Source organism: Pundamilia nyererei, unplaced genomic scaffold (assembly GCF_000239375.1).
Source record: "Pundamilia nyererei isolate P.nyererei 1_Seehausen unplaced genomic scaffold, PunNye1.0 scaffold00060, whole genome shotgun sequence".
In the NCBI taxonomy this organism is placed as follows: Eukaryota; Metazoa; Chordata; class Actinopteri; order Cichliformes; family Cichlidae; genus Pundamilia; species Pundamilia nyererei.
In genome coordinates this window covers 1756071-1767735 of record NW_005187461.1, presented here as the reverse complement: position 1 = coordinate 1767735, position 11665 = coordinate 1756071, and the positions used below count along the sequence as shown (strand labels likewise).

General features: G+C 41.6%; 1 protein-coding gene across 1 annotated transcript in view; it reads left to right on the top strand.

Moving 5' to 3' along the window:
* The window catches only part of LOC102199940 (protein arginine N-methyltransferase 8-B), a 29587-nt gene that overhangs the window by 3190 nt on the left and 14732 nt on the right, over positions 1-11665 (top strand). The window contains exons 2-4 of the mRNA XM_005734801.1: positions 1513-1758; positions 2882-3037; positions 10844-10907. Coding sequence (XP_005734858.1) covers positions 1513-1758; positions 2882-3037; positions 10844-10907 — 466 coding nt within the window. The remainder of the gene's footprint in view (positions 1-1512; positions 1759-2881; positions 3038-10843; positions 10908-11665) is intronic.

Genomic DNA, 11665 nt, shown 5'->3' with positions numbered 1-11665 from the left:
ATTTTGGATCTTAATCTCTTATAATTGGCCAAGTATAGCTCATGGGATCATCTTTTCTTCCTTTGTTTGTGTGTGGTGACAAAAATAATCAGGAGCTCACCAGTTTTATTGGAAGTCACCCAGACTACGTCTCCCTAAAAGGCATACAGTAGCTGATCTGACATTTCATTGAAAACTTCAAAACCTTGATGGGAAAACTACAGAAGAACTTAAAGGATCATCAGTCAATGGAATTTGAATAAATAACACAGGTAGCACGGCTTCTCGTATGACTCAGTAGTGAAAACCTGACATTTGACTGAATCATATCAGCTTCTCTTTGAATTCATGATTCAAGACCCATTATTTACTTTTATTTTCATGGTAACTACATTCCAGTGTGTGCCATTTAAGCCCTGCGGGACAAAGGTGCAGGAGACATAAATACTGTATGATGGCCATTTTAAAGAGAGAAGAGAGAAAAGGGGACCGAAGAATCAGTTCTTTCAACCAAGGAAAAGCCAGTGCGGCACATAGAAATCTATTTTTTATACTTTGCTTTCACTGTAAAGGAGAATTGAATAATTTCATCTGCCAGGGAGGTTATCCACCTCATTAAGTCGTATAGATGTTTACGATGTATGTCACTCCTAGAAGAATAAATTAAAGGACTGATGACAAGCTGGGCTCATTTAAAAAAAAATACTTGAAACAGTTATCTGAATAACCTTCAATAACCTTGTGTAAATACAGATGGGCTTCATACAAGATAGTTTTGTTGTAATCTCAATACTTAATCTGAACATGGCATCAAAATAGATTTCCCAAAATCAAATGTACAGGATACAGAAGCATAATTAAAACTTAAATTAAAGCTGTAGAATTAAACTGAAATTGCTAGAAGATCCGACTGAATGAATGCAAACTGAATGAGGCAATAACAGTGGCAGAAAACACTCATAAAATATCGTTAATATTATGTAGAAACTGAGTGAGAAAATGTCTTGCAGTCTTTCACTATCCTTTCCTTCTTTGTTTCTTATCACTGTTGTCTGAAAATGCCTCCTATTTTTGGTGGCATTACCAGTTTATATTTATTTTTAGACGCCCAAGTTGGAATGAGAATAAACACCAGAATGGCTTATTGGCTCAATACTGAGATGTGAAGTTTCTGTTTCTCCATGCACATCGTGGTTAGAGCTTCCCAGCAGGCGTTATAGGTGATAATCCGGGCATTACGGGTGTACCTTCTGTGCTGAGATGAGCTTTCTTGCCATCTCTGGCTTTTGTTGACTCCATGTCAGTGATCAGCATAGCCTCCAGACTCACAGGGGTCTCTGCACTTTGTGAACTCTGTGCTGGGAACATGAGCTAAGAGTGCAGGAACAAAATGGAAAGGAGAATAGCTTACGTGTAAAATCCCTGATTATGAATGCAAACCACAACCTTATTGCAGCCTGTACTTATTTTGTTTCTTACGCCTCAGGCCGCAGCACTGAAGAGGTGTTTTTCTTCTTTATCTGTGTTTTTTAGCAACCACAGTCGCAACCAGAGCCCATCCGCATAATTCCATCGCAGTCGGCACAGCCAACTGCGTTACCCAAGCCTGTGCCTTCTATCCAGCATGCGCCTCGGCCTCCTCTTCCACCGCACACGCCCCACGCCGCCAGCCTCCCTAGCTGTCCAGGGAGGGGTAAGATGGCCAAGTTTCTCAACCCAGAGGAGATGACCTCGCGAGACTACTACTTTGACTCCTATGCCCACTTTGGCATTCATGAGGTACGCCTTGTCATCGCAGTGTGGATGAAAATCACATATGTTAATCAATCAGCTTTATGGATCAATAAAGCATTTTTTAATAAACAGGGAATTTTAATTTCCATTATTGCTGCGGCACATTTCACAGAACCAGAGCATGCAATGCCCTTGTGTACTTGCAATTAATTTTAGAAAATTATTAGATTATGCATCATCCTTGTCTTAATCATTTCATATGCTCTTCTTGCTTTTTCTCTTTTAGACATGTTCTTGCCTCAGTTTGCCCGTGTGTGGGCAGGATAGTTTAACGATGATTGTGTGTGACTTCTTTTTTTTCTTGAAGTGAACCCCTCCGCCCTCTAAACCGAGAGCTTTATGTCATAGATGGTTTAGGCCATGGCAGGAGCTACAATCAGCCAGTCCCTTCAAAGGACAGGAAATCCTAACGTTCCCTGACAGAAATGTTTCCCAGGAAAACTCAGGTTTTTGCAGGTGCCCCACAAAGCTCTATGTACAGTTGTTAATTGATGTAGGATGGTGATGAACTGCCTGGAGCAGTTTTAAATGTGGTGAAACTTTTGAAAACTTGAGGAACAGAGAGCCACTTTTGAACACATTAAACGTGTGTATTGTGTTGTGTATGCCTATTTGTCCACACGGTTTCCTCAGAGTTCACAGAGTTCATCTGCATTTTAGAGAGCAGATGCAGGAAGCATTGGAGGCTGTATAAAAAGAGTATGTTGCGTGCGTGACCTGTGGGATGTTTTTTTTTTATGTATTTGTGGAATGTAGGTCAGGTGTATTTTAGTCATTTCTGAATATTCTTTGCACTCACACATGCACGCACACTGTGAAAGAGGTACAGATAGAAAAGAGATGCAGACAGGCTGAGCCTGCGAGCTCACAGGGCTTATTCAGAAACATCAACAATGGATTTGAATGTAGAACCACAGGGCTGACAGGGAATAGAGTAAGATTAGGTGAAGGCTGTGTGTTATTTGTAAATGCTGCACTGTAGATATCGGAGCTATTCAGACCACTGACGTCCAGCCAATGTTTTTAATTTCACACAACAAACTGTCGCTTTCTGCAGGAGTTCGTGTTGCCAGGACCTTTCTTATATTTTTCTCACATGTCAAACCAGGAAATGTTGAAGGATGAAGTGAGGACACTCACCTACAGGAACTCCATGTACCACAACAAGCACATCTTCAAGGATAAAATAGTGCTGGACGTTGGAAGCGGGACTGGGATCCTTTCTATGTTTGCGGCCAAAGCAGGGGCAAAGCATGTATATGGGGTAAGATGTGTTTCCCTTCAGTAAACTGCAAACATGTGGACCAATTAGGATCTGATCTCCATGTAGCCCAAGCCTCACAAGGTGCTTATATTGTCAGCATGTAGTGCATATGTAGGTCTGCTGCTGTGTGGGTTAGAACATACAGTACATTTTAAACCATCTAATCTTGGGTAATATTTCTTTTGACATGCAGGTGATAAAACTGTGTGACCTCTCAGGCAGGCTGACCAGCTAAACCATAGAGATTTGAAAGCTATTAGTGTTATTGAGCACTGGGGCAGAAGTAATTGCAAGTCAGAGCATGTCTGAGAATGCCTGCTGCGCACACACACACACACACACACACACACACACACACACACACACACACACACACACACACTGCTAGCTTGGGATAACCATGTGGAACTTATTTTTGCATGGTGGGTCGAGACGAAGTGCTTCAGGGAAGGAATGATTAACTTGGAATTGCCAAGAGACTTGTTCTGAGCCACTGAATGACATTATGTGTTTGTGTGTGTGACTATGCCTTGTGTCATGTGTTTGCTTGCCTTTCCTCTCCTGCTGCCTCAGTCAGTTTTTGTCTCCCTCTCTCTAGCATCCTGTTTTAGTACTTTAGCTGATTTGATTCAGAGTTTTGTTACTGCGGTCCATCTGGCAGGATTTTATCCACATAAATGGGGGCAGGAGTTTCAGGATTTTCTTATCATACCTAAAGCTTTTGAAGTTTGATGTGAGTGCCCGGGCTCACGAGCTGGACGAATATACCCCCAATCATTCCTTATCAATAAGAACAGTACATGACAATATATGTGTGTTTAGTGTAGTCCTTCAACAATTCCAAGTAGCAACAAGACCCTTAGGTAACATGTCCAACCTACGCATGACCTGTGCACCACAAAATCATAAAGGGTCAAGGCAAACTAGACTTGTACTAATCTATTAGCACACTATTCACTCCCTTTTGAATTTCCTGCCTGCTGCCGGCTGGATTCCTTCGTTCTTTTGGCTGCTGTCCTCAGTTAGCAGAGGAGGGTCGTATTCTGGATTATTCTTTTTCATATACTTCAGTTCCTCAAGCTCACTTTTATGTGTGATAAATCTACTCATTAGTAACACTGAATGAGCAGTGAGATGCCCTTTGATTCTGTTCACAACTGTTACGTACAGACTTTCTCGGAGGTGGAGGGTGTCCAGTTCAGTGGACTCAGGATCACATCTTTGCTTTTGCAGATAGCAAAGTACTGGTGGCTTCACTGAGTGGTGTCCCATTGAAGCCTTTGGCTTTGGCACCATCAAGCCCGAGGCTCTGCTTCCCAGTTAGAAAAGACAAGATTGTCCACTTTAGGTCAGGGATGAGATTCTATCTCAAATTCAGGAGTTAAAGTCTCTCTGGGTTTTGTTCTCAAGTGAGAGTAGAGTAGCGCTATATAAGAATCAGTCCATTTACCCATGCTTTTGTCCGAGCTGCGGACAGGCTGCAGACGTAGCCGTGCCATTCCAGGGCTTGGTTTTAGCATGGGGGGTCTAGCCAGGACCCTTACTGGATACCGGGAGGTGTCCCGCTCCACAAGGTGTGTAGTCTTATCACTACACTATCCAGCTGGATGCCTCCTAAACGGCAAGTAAGTGAAATAGTCAATGTGGGAGAAGGTATAGCTCTCTGTTGGCCATTCATCTGGGTAGCTTTGTTTAGAGCGCCGTCCCTTTGACCTGGATAAACTGTAGAAAATAGATGAGTAACACATGAAAAGCCAGGTACTGTTTTTTCAGATAAAAACAATACATTGTTCAAAAACCTGGTTAAGCTCAGTGTAGCTGCTTTGATTATTCTAGGAGTGTTTCTAATGTCTTTATGTTAGTATGATGCAGAGTTTATTTTCTGCCCAGTAATAAAATGCTTAAGGTTGCTAATAAAAAGTAAAGAAACTAAACTATGTGTAAGTCACAGGTTAACAGCTCAGATAGAGGACAAAAAGTACAGTGATATCTGGGCAAAGTTAGAAACTTCTACTTGCTGTGTCTCCAGAGTAAAATACCAGTAGGAGCCTGCAGGGATGTCTACGGTGACAGTGACACTTTCTGACACTAGCCAGAGGTGCGAGAGGCAACCTGTGCGGGGGTGCCTCTGTCAATACACCCTGAGGCTTCAGTGCGCTCCTACTGGATCGTGACTATGACAGACACGTGGCTAATAGCTGTCTCTTATGACTTTGACTCAGAAAGAGATGAGGAAGATTGCCAATTAGAACCTGTTATTACACATGAATAGAGCAATACAGTTACATGCGTCTCCGCAAGTGCACAAACATGTTCACACCTGATGCAACATTAGCCTTTGCTGGTTATTTATGGATTTGGTACAGTCTTTTTAATGGGCACCAGAGGCAGCAGAAGCCTCCTTCCTCTTTCTCTGCTAATAAGCAGCAGAAAACAAGGCTGCTCCGGGGAGTCAGTGCTAATGTGAAGTCCCTACAGCCTATATGCCTGCGGAAAAACCCAAAAAGTTTATGTTCTGTATTTGAGTTACTGCAGTATAATAAGCAGAGATTGGAGCATTGGAACATTGGTTTTATGGCATGTTTAACTGGTTTCTTTCCTGTAAATAATAGCCCTCAAAGACCTCATTCTTCCATGCCAGTACAGGGTCAACTAACACCACACTGTAAAATGACTCTGTCTTACATGCGTAACTGTGAGTTAAGTAAACATAGGCAAGTACAAGGAAAATATACTTTAAGTATAAAATAAAAAAAGCTGGTCATACTATTGAATAGTGCAGCACTTACAGATTACAAGTGCTACACTATTATCTCTTATAGCATTATATTATTATTAGTAACAATTTGATGTAAAAATGGGGTTTTATTAATTTATTTGGTTTAATGGGTTGATTTAATAAATGGTTGGAAAATTCTCTGAAAATACTGAGAAATGCCATCAAAAAATCTCTGAACTAATATAAGTTTTTGCGTGAAAGTTAGAAGGTGCTTCATGGTGTGAAAGGAAGCACTGTATGAATGTACCCTACAGTAGAAAATTCTTTAAGTGTTCAGAATAGGAAGGAGCTGGGTGAGTAGCTGCCCATCTACAACCTATTTGTTTAAAAAATGTACATTTACATTTTTTACATTTATAATTTTTGTATAAAAAGTCAAATTTTTAATGTAACAAATTACTTAAACTGTAAGATAAATAAAGTAAACAAAAAAAGCTGTACAACTTACCTCTGAGAGTTAGTAGAGAACATGCACTTATTTGCACTGAACAAAAATAAGTGCCTCGTTTTTGTGGCTACCTTATCCACAAGACCCCCAGCCTGACCGGCTGCTTTGTGACACGGATCACCCAGGGTTCATTAAAGGGTCTTCTGTGTGACTATAACCAGATGGGTCGGTTGCAGCATGCAGCAGCAGTATGCTGCACAAAAACACTAAGCAAATGGGACACAGTGTTCAAAGGTGAAAATCTATACTCTCAGATTCCCAGTGCTGTAAGAGCCTAGTATTGATTAATGTATTCTGCTGAATTATGTCCATATTTTATTTGAGAGAAGCCTTAGTGTAGTTTGATGAATCAATGAGCTTTATTATGTTATAACGATGATATCAGTGGCAACTCAATAAATCAGCTCTGAGGCAGAAGAGAACGTACAAAATATGCCAAGACCAGCTATCCAACTATTTTGGCCTCACTGGTTGAGCGCTGTCTTCACTCCTGCTTTCAGGATGCATTATGTCAACTGGACACCTACTTCATTCTCTGCTCCAGTGAGTCAGTAAGGACTTTTCATCTCACCCCCTTGATCAGATCATCTTCCACCATCGACTAAGCATCCATGATACGCAGTTATATCTAAGCACTAAACCCTCTGGTTAGTTCCCTGCTTTGTCCCCTATCAGCAGTCTAAAACTATTTAACCAATTCTCTCAAATAGAACAAAATAAAATTGAAGCCTTGGTTGTGGCTCCTACGTCACTGCTTTCAAAGCTGTCTGATTTGGGCCTTAATTTTGAGTCTTCACAACCTGGGTGTCATTCTGGACTCCATTCTTTCATTTTCATCTTATATTAAACCTATCTCTAAATCTGCCATCTACCACATCAAGAACATCTCCAGACAACAGCTTATACCCTTAAACTCAGCAACAGAAATTCTCATTCAGCAGCTGGAACTCTTATTTATGCTTTTATCACCTCTGACATGGACTGCTACGGTAGTGTTCTGTTTGGGTTGCAAACAAAGCCCTGCGCACGCACACACACACACACACACCTGCAGTATGTTGCATGTATGTATCAATCAATCAATCAATCAATCAATCAATCAAGGCTTTATTCGCCACGTGCAGGTTGCCCTGCAGTGAAATACACACACAACACAGACATCACATGGGGATACAGGTCGGAGATCGGTAGCGTTACTGAAAACAAACACTGAACTATACACTACAATGGGAAAGTACAAGAGGAAAAAAAGAGAGCTCTACTCATGCTGGGCTCCTGGGAGGACAGCATGAGAAGAGGAAACAAAAAAACTCCTCTGCACAAAAAAGCACATAAATGTCCACAACACAACATTATGGAACACATGACCAGCCACAGAGTCGGGTGGGGGGTGAGGAGTAATCCGAAGCAAACACAGCAGCCATCCTGCCCAGCGCTACCATTCCAGCGCGGGCTCAGACCCGCCGTGTTCCCAGGAGGGAACAAGCATTGAAGGCGTTTGGAACGGGAGGGGGGATGAGTGTGTGCATATCAGTGTATATGTGTGTGTGTGTGTGTGTCCATAGTTCAGCTGAGACAGTGTCCTTCGCCCTGCCAGGTTAAGTAAAGTCTTCCAGCCAACCCAGGTGGCCTTACATGGAATGGGAAGGAACAGACTAAACACAGTCGTTATCAGGGTGTTTTGTTGGGCTCCAGCCTTGTGACCGCAGCTGGAGTCGAAAGGGTATCCGCATGAAGTGATGGTGCTTTTAACTTTTTACTTTAGTGCGAACAGCTCATATGAATTTCAAAGCTGTTCTAACAGTCCAACACTGGTCTCTCAATCTCCCGTTGGAGAGCCGTGAGCTTCTCCATGATGTTATTAAACTTGCGCTCTGCGATGTTGTCATTCTTGTGCTCAAAGAGCCGATTCTGAGAACTCACGACCACAGTGAGCTGCTCCAAGATGTCATCCAATTTGCGCTCAGAGGTCTTATTCTGAGTATCCACAGCAGCCGTAGCCTCTCCAAGATCTTATCCGTGCTGCACTCAATGAGCCCATTTTGAGAAACTCACGCCTCTTCCCATCGTTTCAATCCCAGCGGGCAGCCTTGTGGGGGTTTGAACAGCCGGTTCTGCTTTCTTAATTCTTCGATAAGTCAGGGCCAAGCCAGCTCCAATCAGCCAGAACCCTCTTATCATGGTTCCGAATAGGTAGATATCTTTAGCACTCAGGCTCACCCAAGCCCAAACTTCTCGTTGAGAAAGGGGTGTCAATTGCATTTAGGGCCCAGTTGATCAAATCCATAATTCCTCTTTTAGGTTTTAGAGAACAGACTGTGAGAGAGTGTTCCAGGGAAAACTAATACAAAAAACACGAGACTAGACAAGGACATAAGAGGCTAAGCAGGGAAGCTAAGGGAGAGGAGGAGGAGGAGAAAAGTGCGACTGCCTTCTTCAAGAGCAGAAACAGAAAGAAAAATGTATCACCCCCAGTTTTATGCACTGGTTCCCGGTTAAGTGTTTCCTAAAAAATTCTCACCTACCAACCCATTCACTGCTCCACAGGACCTACTGGACTTTCTACCTTACACCTCATCTTGAACTCTGTGTTCCTCAGTGAAATACTTTCCATGCCCCATACAGGACTGCAGTCCTTTGGACACACATCCATAGTTGATTTTGTTGTTGTTATTGTTATTAGTATTACAGAGACTAGGTTAACAACTCTTTCAGGTTTAGTGACCAGGTTAAATTTAACCAGGTTAAAGCAGGTGAAAGCCTTCAGGGTTTTATTCTGTTTTATTTAGGAGTCGAATGCGCAGCATCAGCTTAGAGATACTAAACAAGGATGACCTTGTTTTTACCCCAGACAGCTTTATGGATGGTTACACTGTTACACAGACATTTCTGCCTGTAGCAATGATTCAAATTTCAGTCTCAGTTCTGTATTTGTTTTTAATCTCAACTCACATGGTGAAATGTGATTATCAAGTATAGCAATGTCAGTGTGACCAAAGTCACTGTCAGTGTCTGTAAGTGTCAGACAATATTCTAAAGTTTAAAAAGAAAAAAGTGTCCTTGTGTGTGATCAAATTTTGATCAGCTATTAGCTGTGGTGGACACATATAATAATCCTAGACAATTCACTGCTTTGTTGTGGAACAAACTGCTTGTCTACACGAACTTGTGCCATCTTGCTACAGTGCATCAAGAGGTTGTGCTTTCTTGTTACATTATGAAACTCTATGAACAGTTCCACCAACTCCAAAAAGGTTGGAATGGTCATTTTTAAATGATAGATTAAGATGTTTCAGTTATATTCTTTGATTATTGTAATTCATTGGTTTTGGTTGTGCTTGTGTTATATTTTTAGTGCTAGGATTTTGGTTTATTTTGGCTTTCTCGTGTCCCTCGTCTTGTCACGCTTGTCTTCGTGTTCCCTCTGTCTTTCCAGTCAGTTGTGTCTCCGTCTCAGTGTCAAGTCTGCGTCTCTGTGTTATACTTCCTGTTGTACTTTGACAGTCTGTGTCCTTTGTCAATTATTCTGCTTTGCTTCCTTTGTCTCGTTAGGTCTGATTACTCCCAGCTGTGCTGCCCTTTGTCGCGTCGTACCCTCACAGTGCTGTGTTTTTCCAAGTTTACAGTTCCTGGTTTGTTTTCTAGTTGAAGTTTCTTGCTTCCAATTTCTAGTTTAGTTTTGTATTTAATGTTAGTTTTTTCCAGTAATAAAAGGTGCTGCTTTCAGTTAAATTCGCGTGTGTGAGACTAAATAAAGTGTGCTAAGTGTTTGTTTACACTCTGGAAATATGTCCCGCACAAAAATTAGCACAACTTTAACAAGTTACATTTGGAAAATGCTGCTCAAGTACAATTTTAAAAATATCACACAAAATGACATATTGTAACAACCTTTATTATTGTGGTATAGCACAGCCAGTGTGTGTGAGTAAAGTGGCGTTACATGCTGCTCATGTGTCTGTTCAGAGAGACCTCACCATTGTAACGGGCTGGCACCGGCGACTACCGATCTTCGTGCATGTATGTACGGACAGAGTAGAGCCGTGGAGACCTGGCTTGTATGGTCTTATGTTGCTAACAACAAATAAAGATCTGTTGTTCGATTTAACTGACTGGCTTCGAGTTATCTGGCTAACCTCCACAAATGCTGGACCTGCTAGCCGCTCCTTCCTCGCCAGACTGCTGTTACAGTATCAGTCGCAAGGATGAAACTGAAGCTTTTTGGTTTTATGCTTTGATTTATTGTTGTTGCCAATATGTAATTCATCTGTATTTGCATGACTAAATGGATTCAAGAGTTTCAGAAATTTTTTGTTAGAAGTTTGTTATTTATTTTCTATCTACTTTTGTAATTTATCATGGAGTATGCATGTAACGTTTCCAGTTTCTGCAACAGCAACGTAACATACAGTAACATACGGTAACATGCGGTAGTTTGGCTCCAGGGCTTCCCAGGCAACATCAGTAGGGCAGTAATATTTAAAATCACCTGCATTATAAGTGAAGTCATGTTATTGTGAGTACAGGCAAAGTGTCTGTGAAATTCTTCACTTAAATAGCTTTTCTTTTTTTCTGCCAGATTGAGTGTTCCAGTATATCGGAGTACTCCGAGAGGATCATCAAGTCCAACCACCTTGACAGCGGTAAGAGCTGCAGCTGTTCCTCGTCTCACAATTCTGATGACACATGCACTCCATCGTCAGTGAAGAGAGCAGTAAAGTAGGTTAAAGTCATGATAGTGAATGAAGATAAATGAGGGAGGAGTGGCAGAAGAGAACAAGAAGAGATGTGATCAGCTGTCCAGGATCACTGCTAATATGTAAAGATGATCAACTTACAGATCTTTTCACATTAAAAAAAACTGCTCACTGCAAACTCACTGCTCGTTGACTAGGTTACACTGTATATACTGCTGGTTCTGTCTAAGTGCTGTGACTTGCATTTCATTTGATCTAAAATAAAATGTCCAATTAAAAATTTAACTGTGCTGCCAAAAGCATTTGCTCGGCCGTGAAAACACAATCCACTCCACATTCCACAGTAAGTTTGGAGGTCTATAGTGACTCTGCAGAAAGCTAGCGACCTCTGTGGACTACGCACCTCAGCGCCTGCTGTGATTTTAAGTGGCCTACTACTATGTGACTACTTCATTGTAATACCACTAACCAGAGATGGGCAGTAACGCGTTACTGTAATCCGATTACTTTTTTCAAGTAACGAGTAAAGTAAGGGATTACTTTTGCAAAAACGGTAATTAGATTACAGTTAGTCAAAGGAGCTTGCAAAGAAAAGCGTCTGGACTTCTTTAAGTTACTTGAAGACGTTTCACCTCTCATCCGAGAAGCTTCTTCAGTTCTAAGGTCAAATGGTGGAGAGTCCCAGATATAAACCTAGTGGGAGT